Below are 16,446 nucleotides of genomic sequence, written 5' to 3'. Positions count from 1 at the left end.
ATAAAAATATAATAACATTTGCATCACTGTCTTTTATTTAAAAAAATAATGTAGGCCCATACTTTAAGAGTCTACTCTTAGGTCTACTCACATTCATATATCTGACCTCATCACTGTAGTGTAGCTTTGTTTATAGTCTAAATTTAACATTTTACTTCTGGGAAGTTGATGAAATAACATGTAACTTATATATATATATATATATATATATATATATATATATATATATATATATATATATATATGTAACTTTAAATATAATTTTCTGTCACATAAAATACTATTGAATTTAAGTCCTAGACTCAAGATATTGTTTTTTCTGCTTGTTCTAACTGATTATTTAAAATGAGCCGAATCAACTTTTTTGTCGAGTTCCTTTAAATTTGAAAAAAGAAAAAAAAACAACAATTAATTTAACACAAAATGAAGGAATTGAGGAACCCAGCATTTTTTACAGTGTATTTGGTTTAAGAAAACCAAACTTTTTTTTGATTGAATAAATTTGTCGGTGGCTTAAGTGGCTGCACGTAAAAGTCAGTATTTTGAAGGTGGCACTAAGCAAGAACCAGGCATTGAAGAGTTAATACAATCTCAATTTCACTCTATCACAGCTATACTGTCCCCTTGAGCAAGTCACTTAACCTTTGTTTCCAGCAGGGCGATGAGAAGTGTCACCTAAATGGCAAGTTACTCACTGGCTAGTCATGACAAATACCGGGGTCAGTCGGAGGCTGTTTAGTTCCTGCCCGCTAGTGGTGGTGGTGGTGGTGGTGGTGGTGGGGGGGGGAATAAAAAAAACGTACCCAGAATATTTTTACAGAGTGCCCTTGCCACTATGCTTATTAAATATTAATTTCAGAGACTAAAATATGTTATAAAGAAATCATTTCTTTCTGAAGGGTGTTCTCTCAAACCATTAAGCAGATCTATTTTCTACCGGGAGAGAAACAACTGGCCTAATTAAACAGTGAGAATAACATTTACACAAGTGGAAGTGTGCACACTTCCTGTTCACAACTAAAATTTGCATGTGTGTGTGTGTGTGTGTGTGCTAATGCATAAAATATGCTTAGATCTCGTCAGAGTAGAAAAAAAAAAAAAAAAAAAAACCTGTGTAGAGTAAAAATGTCACACACACACACACAAAACTACAGAAACAGCTTTATTGACAACAAATAAATATACACATTTATAATTACATCATACTAGCTAAAAAAATAGTGTACAGATCTTCAGGTTGGAAAAAAAATTATATTTAGCATGTTTTTTTTTTTGTTTGTTTGTCTTTTTACATGTACGTTCTTGTTCATTAAAATACAGGAGTAAATGTTTTGCAACTTAATGCCATGACATTCAACTTTGCTATTCCTAAAATGTAAACAAGTTAAGTAATATGCTGCCATTCTTAACATACTAAAGACAAAGCCATAAAAATTCTTTAAAACAATCCTAATGTCCCTTAAATGCAAATACATAATACATTTTCACAGTTTTGATACAAACAAAAGAAACAAGATCTCAGGCAATAGCAGCATTTCAAACGGTGTTAGAATCCATGTTAAATTTCACTGAATATCCTCTCAAAAGTTTGTGCTCTAGAAATACATAATGCAATCTTTCAGAATGATCATTTTGCTCAACCTCATTATTATAATTTCAGTAGAAAGCTAAACGCACAACCATAAAACAAACGATATCCCAAAAGTGACTGTGTGTGATATACAAGTTAAATACATAAATAAAACTGTGCTTAATAATAATAATAATAGAGATTCAAGTAACAAACACCATTACATGGACGGCTATGGTTTAACTCATCTGTAAAGCAGCAATTCAACACAGCCAGAGAGAAAATATTTCATGCTGACTCTACCCAATATGTGGACAAGAGCTCAAATCAATCATTCCTTCAACTGGTTTAACATGCTGTTACTTCATTAAAACAGAGCTGCGGTGAAGTCATGACAGAAACATGCACAGAATGAACACGAGAACGTCGGGTGTCGTCCTTGAAGAGAATTCCAGTCAAAATATTTGTCAATTTAAACGAATGTTAACTCGTTCAACCAGTCAGCACAGATAATTCAAGTTTCTGTGACATCATGAGGTTAAAGACTAGTATGCATTAACACCTACACTCCAGGAGAGCATGTACTAAATAGATGAAATTTAAAAGGTGTGGCGCAATAAAACGTGTATCAGCGAATCACTCGCTTGTTTTCAGGCCACAAACATAGATTACAAGGATTTTGGCACATGCTACGGTATAAACCATATGTTACAGATTGGTTCATGGCATGTCGTCAAGCCTGCAAAAAATGTTGGCTTTCTCTGCAGGAACAAACACTCTTGAGGGAATAAACTCCAACCAAAACAGTTTGGATTTTGTTCAAAACCTTTAAAAAAAAAAGTTCTGAACTATAAAATAAAGAGCTGTATTTGATGCTTAACTAACACCAGAAAATGAAAGCTTGTAGATGAACAGCCTTACAGACATAGCCAATTTCTAAAACGAGACAGGACTGTAGTCCGTTATAAATAATAATAATAAATGTATCTTAGAATAACCACCAAAAACAAGGCCTGCAAATTACTCTCTTTTGATGATTTTGGGTTTGGAACTCTTCATGTAGGACTGATAAAAGAAAGAACTGAAGAGGAGCAAATAGCTGAGGTACATGAGCGAAGCCCACACTATGTTATCTAGGTAAGATGGACAGTCCCCATCTTGCATCCACTGGTACACTAGTGCACTTACTGCCAGGCCCATGGCCATCTGGGCAATCTGAGAGGATGTGATGAGGATGGCACAGGGTTTTGGCACACGGAGTCCTGCAGCACGGGCTGCGTAGTAGCTGTACATGAGTGCGTGGACGGTGTAATTCATGGTCATGAACCAGCCTCCACCGGCGACCTGGTCTTTGTAGGAATACCAAGAGTACACCAGCACAGTGATGTGATGATACCAGTGCAGGAAGATCAGACGCTGCTTGCGCAGGACAATAAACATGGTGTCACCTGTGGGGGGAGGGGGTTGACAACGTGAGGGTTAGGAAATGTGAAAATTCTATATAAAACCAGAATATTATATAAAAGATTAGAATCAGATAACTTTATATAGCATCATTTTGTAAAAAAAAAAATGCTTTTTTTTTTAGCTAACAATTAAAGTCAGTGGGTCCCAGCATGATTCTGGATCTTTTTCTTAAAATATATTGCAGAAAAAAAAAAAAAAAAAAAAAAAAAAGTCAAATAAATTACAATTTAGGGTACTAAAGCAGCTATTTTAAGGGAGATATAATTGAGAAACGCTGAATTATGGCATTTACTATTCCTAAATAATTTTTCCCAATTTAGACTTTTTTTTGCCTTTAAATAGCAGGGTTACAGCTTATTTCTTAGACTAAAATGCATGTTTGAGCATATCTTAACTAAAAATAACTTGCAGTTACAACTCAAAATGCACCAGTGCTAGTTTGCACACCATAAATGATGCACACCATAAATGGTTTCTTAGTCAATTCAATAAAAGCTGCATAAATGACCCATCTTAACTCCTTTGTAAAACCAAGCCATAAAGTTACAACATGTTTTTCATAAGACCAAGTTTTGTGGTGGACACTGACTCAGGTACTAAACAATTTGCTTGTTCCTCAAAATATCTTCTTTAGTCTCTACTGCAGAAATTCAAGTCATGTAGGTTTAGAACAACATGAGGGCAAGTGAAAGGTCAAAAGAGGGTCGTTTTTGGTCCAAAAAAAAAATAAATAAATAAAAGTCTTACCTAGTTCTGGAGCTTTGCTCAGCACAAAAGCACAAGCCCAGAACTTGCTTATGGGCCCATAGTAGAAGCTCTGATCACAAACAGACTGCTTAAAACCACTGGTGCTGAGAATGTACAACATGAAGCACCCAGTTCTCACTGCTCCAATGATACTGAAAAAGAAAAATACATGAACTGCATATGAATGCTGTCTGCCAAGGCTGTAACACCATGGAAACAAATCATAAACAATACAGGCCTCTAGTGAACTCTGAGGTGGGGCGGGAGGAGAGAGGAGAAAAAACAAAAACAAAAAAAAGCATGCTAGGCATGTCAGACAAACACTGCTATGGTTGCAGGCAGTTTCTGTGTTTAACAAATCAATACCAAAACATTCACTACGTGGTGAAAGTCCAGTTGCCATGAGAGATCTAAAGAGCATGTGATCGGAGGTTACTGCTGCCATTCAATCACAATATTGCATGGTTCCTTTCACAGACATGCAAACAGTTACTTTGTGCTTGCTGTCATCTCTGTCTTCTTTGGAGATGTAAATAAGACTTCTTCCCCCAACCCAAAAGAAACCAAAGCCAGCCTCAAACAATAGACACTGAAGACTTAAAGCACGTGAATTGATTACTCTCGAACATCACACTGCCATGTATGCTGGCATGCTCATGTTTCAAACTTGTGCAAGAAACAATAGATATTGTTTTCCATTATAACAACCATATGTTTTGTAACCTAATATCCAACCGCCAAATAAACTACAATATATGGGGTTTCAACTATAGATTTTAGATGTTTTATATTATTTTTTGTGGCTTTATATTGAGAGAGAGGTCGGGTTTCATAGTTTCAAAGTCTTAAGACAAATTTAAGACTGAGACATTAAGACTAAACTTTAATAAGTTACTGGAGAAAACGGTTTATGTATTGTAAAAATGTATATTGTAAAGTGTTATTATTATTTAAAGTATGACATTTGGATAACTCTGTTGCCAAACAAAGAATCAGGAATAACTATTTATTGATTGTTTAAGAAAAAAAACAACAAATGTATAAATTTAAAAATGTTGGCACAAATTCAATTCTTTTTTTTTTTTTTTTTGAAAAGGTGAATTTAGATTTTAAAAACCCTTAGGTCCTTTACAAATCACAGAAACACTACTTGAAGAACTTTGTGTACCAGATCAAAAGGTTTTTCATTAAATGTCAGATTCAACTAAACTTTAAAAAAAAGGTAAATAAATTAAGACAAATGTGTTATACTGGGCATTTAATTAACTTAAGTTAACATAATTAGTCTTTTAGATCAAGTGTTTCATAGGTCCAGAAATTCCCTTCATTTTGAGAATATTATTCAGTCACAAGTAAACAGCTTAAAATACTAAACGACTAACTAATGTTTGTTTAATTTAAAGAGAGAGAGAGAGAGATCAGATTAAGAATCATCCAAACGCCATCTGATTTTTTTCCCCTAAAATTTGCATTTTTCCCCTCAGCCTGCTTTTATGTTCAGTTATAAATTTCACTTTTAAAGCAATGAAAAGCAGTTAATTGCAATGGAAGTGAAATTACTGAACCTACACACTGGAGCCCTTTGAAGGAAGGGAGGGAAGAAAAAAAAAAAAGTTGGAAGAAAATTTCAGATGGTATTTAGAGGCTTTTTCATCTGAACAAGCAGTGTACAGGCAGGTGTACAGGATTAGAATCACTTACAAAAACTTCCCCATACTTTTATCTTTAAAAAAAAAATAGTAACCAGGTTTTCAAGAGCATTCAGTTTTACTACAAATGATGTGCATCAAAACCATGGTGAAATTATGTTTAAACTAACAAAAGTAACTGTATTAAAAACCTTGGTCAATTACTAATGTGAATAGTATTAATCTTGTCTGTAGAGAGTTCGAATATAAAAACATGTTTGTGGACACAACAAAATAAAAATTAAAGGAGAAAATATTTGTTTTACTTCATTTGTACTCACCTGAAAATGGCCAAACTAAGGGACCACAATACTAGCACTTTCCGGAGATCAAGTCTTTGTCTGTCCTTCATGAAGTGCTGTCCACCAAACACAAGCACTACATACACAGCACCAAACAAAAACGACTTTGTCCTGAAATAGAAAAAAAAAGATGATGACACCAAGAAGAGTTTCCTACAAATTTCCAGGCAAAGGCGCAGGTGTATTTACATAAACCAGAGACAGCTCTTACCAGTTGTCCTGCATCCATTCAATGGCAAGCCTTTCATCAAAGTGACGCTCGAAATCATACTCGGTCAAAGGAAGCTGGAAGTCTGTCACGTTCATTTTTTTTTTTTTTTTTTATGGTAAACTGCGTTCGAGGGGAAGATAATTCGAGCAAAGTTTGTGGATACTGTCCGCTCGGCACGGCAGCCACTAGTTAACTAAGCAGCCTCAGATACACACCTGTGTCCACACCTGTCCTATGTAAATCAGGGTGGAGTTAATAGTGGTGTTTAGGGAGTGACTCTCTGCCTCTCTCTGATTTTGTTTCCCGAAAGGAAGAGTTGTACCAGTTTTTATACAGCGATACACTAGTTTTTGTGACGTAGGCATAGATAAAAAGTCAATTTGGATAGGTGAAAATTACAATGAATTATGCAAATTCAGTGGAGAGTTCTATAACGTTAACAGCCAAATAATTAATGTCATTCATTTTTTTAATTTAACACGTTAAAAGAAAGAAAGAAAGAAAGAAAGAAAGAAAGAAAGAAAGAAAGAAAGAAAGAAAGAAAGAAAGAAAGAAAGAAAGAAAGAAAGAAAGAAAGAAATCTAAATACAATTGTGTTTTTATGCCAGTGGCGAAGTTAATATATTTTTATGGACACGAACGTTGTTGTATTTTAAAGATGGCTATTACATTTTGTTTAAAGAAGTACGTTTAAAAAGTAATTAATTTAATAATTAATCAGAATCAGTTTTATTGCCAAGTGTGCTTCACACACAAGGAATTTGTTTTGGCTACAGAAGCTTCCAGTGTACATAAAGTGACAAGTGACAACACAGAATAAATATGAAAAAATACGATAAACATTAAACAGAGATGCAGTTAGTCAAAAGATCTGATGTTGGATTGTATGTACAGATTTGTTATAAATATACAGGTTATGGGTGCTGTGTACAAATGCGTATGGAGAAAGTACTGTCCTGTACTGAAAGTACTGTTATGTTAATGAACAAACATAATCCACTCACTTTCCTTATGCCTTCAGGGTCATGGAAATTAGTCGATGCGAATAAACATTATTTGATTGAACTTGTTCAGTGACATCGAATTCTCGGCTTCTTGTTTAATGTGAGTAAAACATCCGTGTATGTGGCAAATTCCATAGTATCTGGTTAGCAATTTCTGAAGTACCACATGTTGGCACGTGAGGGCGCTATTACACTTTGATACATGATTCACAAAAGCCCTCTAAGATAGGTGATATAGGTCTATGTATGACTAAAATAAAACTAATCCAATATATTATTGCAAATATTCATTTTATATTAACCCATATTTTGGGTTAAGTTTGAATAAACATTTTTACCTTTTGTAATTGTTCATAGTTATAAGGATTGTTTTACCCATAAATAGCAAACATATTTTAAAGTTTGATATAACTTAAATATATATTCATTCATTCATTTTCTTTTCAGCTTAGTCCCTTTATTAATCTGGAATTACCACAAAAGAATGAACCGCCAACTTATCCAGCATAAGTTTTGCACAGCGTATGCCCTTCCAGACGCAACCCATCACTGGGAAACACCTATATACTCTCACGCACACACATACATTATGAACAATTAAGCGTATGCAATTCGCCTATACCGCATGTCTTTGGACTGTGGGGGAAACCAGAGCACCCGGAGGAAACCCACGTGAACATGGGGAGAACATGCAAACTCCACACAGAGATGCCAACTGACCAAGCTGGGTCTTAAACCAGCGACCTTCTTGCTGTGAGGCGACAGTGCTACCCACTGCGCCACCACGCTGCTTAAAATCTATAAATATTATTATGATTATTATTATGATTATTATTATTATTATTATTATTATCATCATCATTTTACAATTAAATTAAATTCATCTTTATTTGTAGAGCTCTTTTACAATATAGATGCGTCAGAGCAGTCTAGCATAGAAGTTCTACTAAACTGAAACTGTGTCAGTCCAGTTTTTAGAGTTTCAGTTTAGTTCAGTTCAGTGTGGTTTCATTTTCACTGCTTAAAAAGTTCAAACACTGAAGAGAAAATCCATCGATGCGCAGCTCCACAAATTCCAAACCAAGCATGCAGTGGTGACAGTGGTGAGGAACAAACTTCACCAATTGACGAAAGTGAAGGAAAAGAAAAACACATCCAGGTTTTAGATCTGTCCTATATACGACTGCTCTTGGGATGTATTATAACAGGGTGTATGCCAGTATATATCTGAATCATTTTAAATAATCCTGAGGCTGTGCACCTTGAAAGTTGAGGCAGCCAATGGCTCATGGCCTATAGGAAACTACAGCCCTTGAAATTAGAGAGAACACTAGAAGCCACTAGTAAAAACACTAGAAACACTGGAAACCATTAGTAACCACCCAACTCACACTAAAAACCACCTACAACACCACAGAAACCATCTAGGACAACCTAGTTTCTAAGCCATAGAAACCTCCATGAAATCTCCCAAAACACCTATAGCAACCACTCAAAATACAAAGCACCCACAATGCCTTAGCAGCCACATATTGGCTATCAAGGGATTTTAATGGTCAAATTGCAGTTTTATTTTCTTCAGAAATAACCCCATACTATTTAATGATTTAACATTATTTTGAGGATCTTTGACTGCTGATGGCTCTTTGAATGTTTGCTGTGGGACCTGAGGTTGGGAACCATGACTATAGTAGAAATCAGAAGAACGAATCATACTGAAAAGAGTAGCTGGAAATAGATCACACTCCTTGACTTGCCACAATGCATTCTGTAACCATTTTCTCAGGAAAGACAGGGAAATTACAGAAACAGTGGCCTATTTCTGTTGGCTATACCTACATTACATTTGACCAGTGCTGTAGGCTAATTCAACATATCACTTAGCTTAGGAATATTAGGTTATATAGTTATATAGAGCTTTCCACAATATTACTTGCTATTGATACTACATCATCTGCCTTGTTACAGTAGGTATCTTGTTAGATATCAATGCGCTCTGTACAGTAGTTCTCAATCCTGTAGGTGGCGATAATTGCGTTTCTCTCTGTATAATCAAAACACAGAAGAAGTGTGGCCTCTGTGCATGCGTGATGTTTACTACAGTATCTTAAATTAATTTAATTCGTTCACTTGTACGACTTTCTAGTTGTGTTGTGTTCTTCTTGTGTCGGTCTTGGAAATACTCTGATTCACACTGTACATGATGAGAATTTATCAATCCTTATTTAATGCTGCTAAATTTAGGAGTGTGTTTGACTTTGGTGAGCGCGATGTGACGCACTGGTTCCCCAGACATATGGCTAAAGGTGCGTGACACAAAATTTCACCTAAATTTCACAAAAATCTGTGTTTTTTTCTGTGAATTATAGTGATTTTTATTTTTGTTAAACCTTGTATTAGCGAGATACTGCCGTATCTTTCATGTTTCATCTTTATTTATAATAACTTTGTTTTCTTTTCATATGTATGGCTTTAGTTGCTATCATCTGTTTATTTATTGTTTGTTCGTTTTCTGCCTCTTTGATTGATTTGCCTGACTGACTGACTAACATTTCAATAACATTCCAGTCATTGAATTATTCTTTAGACACACTTAGTCTTATTAACATTATCTTATTTGTGCCAGTTAAATAAAAGCATGCCCTGTGGGTGATAGATGTAAAGTTGGTTTTATATTCACACATTCAGAATTCTCTTTAGTAATATAATTTCATTAAAGTAATCATTGCAAATTCTAAAAAGGGAAATCATATTAGCAGCCGATAACAATCATAGTAGAACATTGTTCAGTCAATTAAATAGTGCTAATGTTGTTTTAAAGTCATACTTGCATGCGATTTTAGACCGAATATTCATTGGTACCCTGTCACAAGTTGTCACTGTTCAAAAATGAACGAATGTGGGACTCTAAAACCAACTTTACCTCAATTGGTGGGTTTCTGAATCTTTTATCATGTCGTAAAAATGACGTAGATATCAACCTTTCATCAAAGTTGTCAAAATATTCAACAACAATGATTCTAATCTTAGGACAGCATTTTTATTAAATTTTTGATTCTCCCAAAATATTAAAAGGTCTATTTCAAACATTGAAAGTCAAGTTAATTCATATGTTTTGTTCAAGTTATAGAATAGCATGGACATTTGTTTGTCACTACATTTTATTTGTTGTTGTTTTTCTTATGAATATGAGCTTTGGCAATGCAGAGACTATGTTTTAGACTGGTTGCTCTTGTTTCTTTTAATTTTATTTAGAATATGAGGTTAATTATTCATTGCTGCTCTCATAATCGCAATTAAAATCATGGGAAATGTTATGCAAAGCACATCGGTGCCTTGTTTTCCTTTTCATTGTACACTCAGAAATAAAGGTACACGAGCTGTCACTGGGGTGCTACCTTTTCAAAATGTATTGGTACCTCAAAAGTATACATTAGTACCTACATATTTTAAGAGGAACACTTTTGTTCTTTTTAGGTACTGATATGTACCCTTGAGGTATTAATATGGACTTTTAGGTACAAATTTGTACATTTTATAAAGGTACCACCCCAGTGACAGCTCGCGTACCTTTATTTCTGAGAGTGTACACTATGGATATTCTGCTTTTTTCCTCTATGAATTCCTTGAATTTTGACATTTGGCTAACCGTGGGAACCGTACATGTATAATTAATCATGTCTTTCCACATTGTCATACAGAAATAGCTCACCATTTTGACTTTCTCTTTTTAGGACTCAAGCAGATGAGAGCAAATCTAAGAAACGTTGACTGCATTATTGAGATCCACGATGCTAGAATATCCTTTTTTAATAATAATAATAATACATTTTATGTATAATGAGCTTTTCTCAGTCCCAAAGCACTAACAGGCATAATGGAAAAAATTTACATTTCTAAATGATTAAATCCCAGTGTTTTTCTTTAACTGGCCAACATACCCTTTTCAGGAAGAAATTCCTTGTTTCAAGAGAGTCTTGACGTCCGGCCACACTTACTTGTACTGAACAAGATGGATGTGGCAGACACATCGAAAAAGCAGGTGTCATTATCTTTCATTATAAACTTAAATTTATTCATGAATGAAAGCACCAAATGTACTTTTATAATGTGCTGAAAATGTATTTAACAGTTTTTTTATTGTCACCAGAGTATTCTGAAGCAGTTTGAGAGAGAGGGTGTGAAAAATGTTTTATTTACAGACTGTTTAAGACAACAAGATGAGAATGTAAAAAAGGTGAGCGGCGTCAGACATTACATCACTTATTTCTAAACAAAACTCTACTGAAGAACCTGGCACATTATCATTTTAAGCATCCTGTCAGTCGCTGTCTGATGTTCCAGATTGTTCCTCTCGTGACGAAGCTGATAGAAAGTGCATCACGTTTTCACAGGGAAGAGGTGAGTTTGAATAATTTCAGTAGTGCACATTTTGATACAAAGTTTTCTGACTTTCTTTTCCATCTTCGTGCAGGAAAGAAGTTACTGCCTGATGGTCATCGGTGTGCCAAATGTGGGCAAATCATCACTGATTAATGCTTTAAGGAGGACATATTTGAAAAAAGGTATTAAATGTATGCTTTGGAAAAAAATGACAATAAATCCTACACCTACAGAAGACCTAAACATTGATTATTTTTATTACCATCAGGCAAAGCTTCAAAAGTCGGAGCTGAACCAGGCATTACAAAGGCTGTCCTGACTAAAATTCAGGTATTAATTATAATGAGTTTGTTGATTAATTTGGGTTAGGTTTGTCTCGGGCTGGGCAGTATGACGGTAGATATCGTTACTGCGGAATGAAATGTGTACCATAAAAGATTTTTTTTATTCTGCGTATATTGTGAAATGTAAATAAGTGGGCATGGCCAACATTGATGAAGCTGAGAGCCAATGGGCTATATATTCAGCCAATGATAAACCTCCGGTGAAAGCTTAATGTGACTATTTTCAATTTCATACGGTTCCTTTTACATCATTAAGGTTTTAATGTAAAACAATACATTCAGCTAAATAGACTTAAGCATTAATTTAGTAGTTCAAGCGTAAAACGAGATGAAAGAGCATGTAATCACTAGTGCCATCAGGATCAGCAGGCGAGCACAGAAACTTCATTGAAAATACTGGGGTAAAATAAACTGTCATTTTTTTATAGACATGGCGTGAAAAAATGTAATGTAATGCAGTGCTTCTTGTCTGGTCTGAGACCCACTTTATATCGTATATCTATCAGGCAGTGAAGATCATTGATTTTTAAAGAAATCAGACCTTAAACGTGATAATTTTATAATGGAATTTTATTTTATAATAAAATTCAACGGAAGCACTGAGGCTGGCTGGCTGAAATTGAAAAAAGTCTTGTGTGCAAATACTCCATTGCTTTATATTTTCAACAAGAAGTGATCACTTGGTTTTAATATTTGTACAAGTACATTGTACAATTACATTGTAATTGTTTATATTTTTGTATATTTGAAGGGGAAAACGTTGGCTGTTTCCTTAAAGTGTTCACATATTTAAATTTTAATATTTAAGTGATATTTTCCTGTTACTTAGGATATTTTTTTTGATGTCTGTGAGAAAATGTTACTTGAGAATTTTTTTATAATAATAAGGTCTGTGCATATAAAACTGTGAAATTTGACATATTGTGGAATTTGTTGTTCATCTAAAGTCATATTTTGTTTACTATATAATGTTAAAAATAAAATACAAAATAATCAAATAAGATCAAATCCTTTTGTTAAATATTTAAGATTATTTATTATAAAAAGCCCTTTTGTCTATTTTCTGGAATAGCTCATTTTATTTATTTTTTAAATCTTGTTGAACTTTCTTGTACCATGAAATACAGTTTTATCATAGCGCCCAGTAGGGGTGGGCGATATGACCTAAAATTAATATCACTGTATTTTTCATCTTTTGAACGGTGATGGTATAATATCATGGTATTACTTTCAATAGCAAAATAATATACATCTCAAGGAAGAACGGACAAAAGAAACTCTCACTTCTATCACTCTTTAAAAGTTTCGGTTTGGGTCATTTTAAATGCTCAGTCTCGTTATGAGCTGATCTTCATTTCTCTGTGTTGGTGGAATAAAGCAGGCAAGTCAGCTGCACCAATTTATGAGCAGACAGAGCAGGATTCTCGCGATGACCACCAGCGCAATACCGCTCTTTGTTATGAGCCGTAGTTTCAGTGTAAACTTAGTAAAGGTGAGTTTCTTTGGCGATGATGTGTACAGTGTTAGATTTTATATTTAGCGGACATTTGCGCTGAACACGCGGTGAATGCAACGCATTGAGATTCGGGCACCTTCTCCGAAAACACTCGATTTATCTCAGCTGGCGGATCAACATTTACCTCATGTTATGATCGCTGTCATCTGCGCCATTATTATTATTATAACTTTAGGTGAGGTTTGCAAACCTGTGCACTTTTCGCTCTTCAGTCGTTTGCATTTCCTGCAGTAACAAAAGCTCCCTGTTATCTGACAGCGGGAAGCGTTGAGTGACTGACAGATAATATGAATTAATACAGCTGCAGGGTAGAGCGATTCAGCAAGTTTTTAGAGAAAATCAAATCAGATTGCACTACAATCATTATGTTCAGACACACAAATGCTCCCAAACATATTATCAGGGCGCATAGATTAAATATCGGGCGCTCATGCGACCAAAATGGTTGCAATTTCGAGCCCTGTAGTATAAGAACAGGTATTCAGACCACAACTGAACATTTTAAGAAAATTGAATGCCTTATTATTTAGAATTAGCTATTATTGATGTAAATGCAGCCGTTCAAATCGCATAATTTATTTATTACGGTATTGACGGTAAAAGAAAATCCATGTCGTGGCGCAATGTCACACCGGTGATGACTATGACACCGGTGTACCGCCCACCCCTAGCACCCAGCTCAGGATTTTTGTCATATAGCATTAAATTGATTTATGTTTTGCTAGGTCTGTGACAGACCCATAATTCATTTACTTGACACGCCAGGAGTTCTTCCACCTAGAATAGAGAACATAGAGACAGGAATGAAACTTGCTTTATGTGGTAAGTCTACCAATTTCTGAAATAGAACTTGTTTTTGTTGCAATAATATCATGGTTGTGAAGTGGTCGAATGTTTTGCTTTTTAAAACAGGTACGGTTTTGGACCATTTAGTTGGTGAAGATATCATTGCGGATTTTTTGCTTTTTTCGTTGAACAGACTGGAAAGATTTAGGTAGGTCTAAAGGAGTTGTGAGCAACGCTGATGTTTCATAACAGTAAATAATTATTTCATTTTTGATGTTGTGTGGCATAGCAATGCAATACGTACAGAATAGAAATCCATGATTGTGACAATTCCTCCTGTAGTTATGTGGAGAAGTACGGTCTTGGAGAGTCTTGTGATGATATTCAACATGTACTGAAGTGTATAGCAGTGAAACTTGGCAAGACCAGACGTGTAAAGGCCATCACTGGTGTTGGTGAGTAGATTCACTCTGAACGCTTTGTTTTTATTTCAATTCAATTCACCTTTATTTGTATAGCGCTAATACAATGTAGATTGTGTCAAGGCAGCTTCATATAAAAGGTCATAGTAAATTGAAACAGTGTAGTTCAGTTTGTAGTGTTTAAGTTCAGTTCAGTTTAGCTCAGTTCAGTGTGGTTTAAAATCACCACTGAGAGTCCAAACACTGAAGAGCAAATCCAACAATTTCAGTAATTTCACATAATTAATAAGTCGAAGTTTAATTTACTATTTTTAAAGGTCTTAATTTTACATGAGGAAAGATCTACTCAAACCAAAATTTGATGTGAACACTTATGATTATACAAGACAGTTGTCCTGCTTAATTTAGCTAAGAAATGCCTTTTTTATGTTGGACTGCAACACTAGCTCCATCTTTTAGAATTGAGATATCACAGACTGCTATGTGATTGCCATTGGTTAAGAATCTGGGAATACATAAAAGAGCTCTCCTGATGTCTATACAGGACTGTTTTGTGAATTTTTTTTTCACTTAATTCTTATTGAAAACTGCTCTAAATCTAACATTTAAATTTGTCATTTGTTTTTTTTTTTAATGCTTTTTACATAAATTTTACCTATTGTCTTTAAGTTTTATACGTTAACAGCAGGGGCAACATGGTGGCTCAGTGGTTAGCACTGTTGCCTCACAGCAAGAAGGTCACTGGTTCGAGTTCCGGCTGGGCCAGTTGGCATTTCTGTGAAGAAAATTCCCCCGTGATCCAAACATGTGATATAGGTGAATTGAATAAACAAAATTTTCCAAAGTGTATGAGTGTGAGTATGAATGAGTGTGTATGGTTGTTTCCCAGTGCTGGGTTGCTGCTGGAAGGGCATCCGCTGCGTAAAACATATGCTGGAATAGTTCATTCAGACTAAGCTGAAGGAAAATGAATGAATAAACATTAACAGTATAAAATTACAATAGTTTTAATAGTATATGATGTAACACGATTAATGTTGTCTGATACTATGAGTGATAAAAGAAAAATAAATAAATATATAAAATACATATGAACTGAGATAAAATACACATTGTAAAAAAAAAAAAAGTCGATCAAGCAGTCTATAATGTAACAAAAAAAAATAATTTTGCTTTGGAGGTTTCCTTTGATAGATAATCCATCCATAAGGTCACAAAATACTCAATATTTCCCTTCATCTGTTCAAGGATTGACTGCTGTGTTCTGAACTGTGGTCTGATTAGTCAGATAAAACAGTCTGTTTTGATTGGTCCACCCTTTACAGCAGGCATGTCCAAGCTCGGTCCTGGAGGGCCGGTGTCCTGCAAAGTTTAGTTCCAACCACAATCAGACACACCTGGGCTAGCTAATCAAGCACTTACTAGGCTTTCTAGAAACATCCGTGCAGGTGTGTTGAGGCAAGTTGGAGCTAAAATCTGCAGGACACCGGCCCTCCAGGACCGAGTTTGGACACCCCTGCTTAACAGCATGTCATTGTTGGCACATCTGAATTTGGAATTATTGAAGATTTTTTTTCTACATGTTTCATACACTTTGATCTTTAAAAATTTGCAGATGTTTTACATTCACAAACAGTTTTATTACACTCTGCCAGGTAATATGCAAAATATCAGATCATAATAGGGGGAAAAACTGTTTTAAACTGTGTTAAAACATAACTTATGGAATGTATTTAACCAATAATAAATCCACTCTTTAGGCAACATCACGGTGCAGTTGCCAGACTACAGTGCAGCAGCCTATGATTTCATCAGAGCATTCCGAAAAGGAGAACTTGGAAAAGTAATGCTTGACTAATCGTATGTTTAATAGCAGATTGGTAATCATTATTGCATTGAAAGCTTGACCTTCTGTCAAGACTAAACACTTGAGAAGCACCAAATACTTTTAATGTTTTAATTAAAAGATGGTGCGCATGGTATCTTTGACACATCTTTGCTTTTAT

At 34.9% G+C, this 16,446-nt stretch overlaps 2 protein-coding genes across 3 annotated transcripts; one reads left to right on the top strand and one right to left on the bottom strand.

The window, feature by feature from the left end:
- Positions 1-1,191: 1,191 nt before the first annotated feature.
- On the bottom strand, positions 1,192-6,275 carry elovl6l (ELOVL family member 6, elongation of long chain fatty acids like). Its single transcript, XM_056471437.1, has 4 exons — positions 5,986-6,275; positions 5,754-5,885; positions 3,785-3,936; positions 1,192-3,018 (listed from the first exon to the last, which is right to left on the bottom strand). Exons 1-4 carry the CDS (start codon positions 6,078-6,080, stop codon positions 2,591-2,593), a joined length of 807 nt encoding a protein of 268 aa, XP_056327412.1. The 5' UTR covers positions 6,081-6,275; the 3' UTR covers positions 1,192-2,590.
- Positions 6,276-9,058: 2,783 nt separating this feature from the next.
- On the top strand, positions 9,059-16,420 carry mtg1 (mitochondrial ribosome-associated GTPase 1). 2 transcript variants are annotated; one of them, XM_056471164.1, is made up of 11 exons: positions 9,059-9,295; positions 10,724-10,791; positions 10,930-11,031; positions 11,140-11,226; positions 11,334-11,390; positions 11,464-11,554; positions 11,641-11,702; positions 13,958-14,054; positions 14,145-14,226; positions 14,361-14,473; positions 16,201-16,420. In XM_056471164.1, the coding sequence occupies exons 1-11, from the start codon at positions 9,190-9,192 to the stop codon at positions 16,296-16,298; spliced, it is 963 nt and encodes a 320-aa protein (XP_056327139.1). In that variant the 5' UTR covers positions 9,059-9,189; the 3' UTR covers positions 16,299-16,420. The 2 variants fall into 2 exon arrangements, with proteins under 2 accessions (XP_056327139.1, XP_056327138.1); XM_056471163.1 differs by having other exon boundaries at positions 11,304-11,390.
- Positions 16,421-16,446: the final 26 nt, after the last annotated feature.

The sequence above is a fragment of the Danio aesculapii genome, chromosome 13 (assembly GCF_903798145.1).
Source record: "Danio aesculapii chromosome 13, fDanAes4.1, whole genome shotgun sequence".
NCBI classification, from domain to species: Eukaryota; Metazoa; Chordata; class Actinopteri; order Cypriniformes; family Danionidae; genus Danio; species Danio aesculapii.
This window is presented reverse-complemented; position numbering and strand designations above follow the sequence as displayed.

What these genes read in the sequence shown, in the direction of transcription:
- elovl6l (XM_056471437.1), bottom strand. Translation starts at nt 6,080, where the DNA reads ATGAACGTGACAGACTTCCAGCTTCCTTTGACCGAGTATGATTTCGAG. An exon ending in CTTAGTTTGGCCATTTTCAG is followed by an intron (nt 3,937 to 5,753) that starts GTGAGTACAAAT and finishes TTTCTTTTTCAG; the next exon opens with TATCATTGGAGCAGTGAGAA. An exon ending in GAGCAAAGCTCCAGAACTAG is followed by an intron (nt 3,019 to 3,784) that starts GTAAGACTTTTA and finishes CTCCCCCCACAG; the next exon opens with GTGACACCATGTTTATTGTC.
- mtg1 (XM_056471163.1), top strand. Translation starts at nt 9,190, where the DNA reads ATGATGAGAATTTATCAATCCTTATTTAATGCTGCTAAATTTAGGAGT. An exon ending in AGATCCACGATGCTAGAATA is followed by an intron (nt 10,792 to 10,929) that starts TCCTTTTTTAAT and finishes CTGGCCAACATA; the next exon opens with CCCTTTTCAGGAAGAAATTC. An exon ending in AATGAAACTTGCTTTATGTG is followed by an intron (nt 14,055 to 14,144) that starts GTAAGTCTACCA and finishes TTTTTAAAACAG; the next exon opens with GTACGGTTTTGGACCATTTA.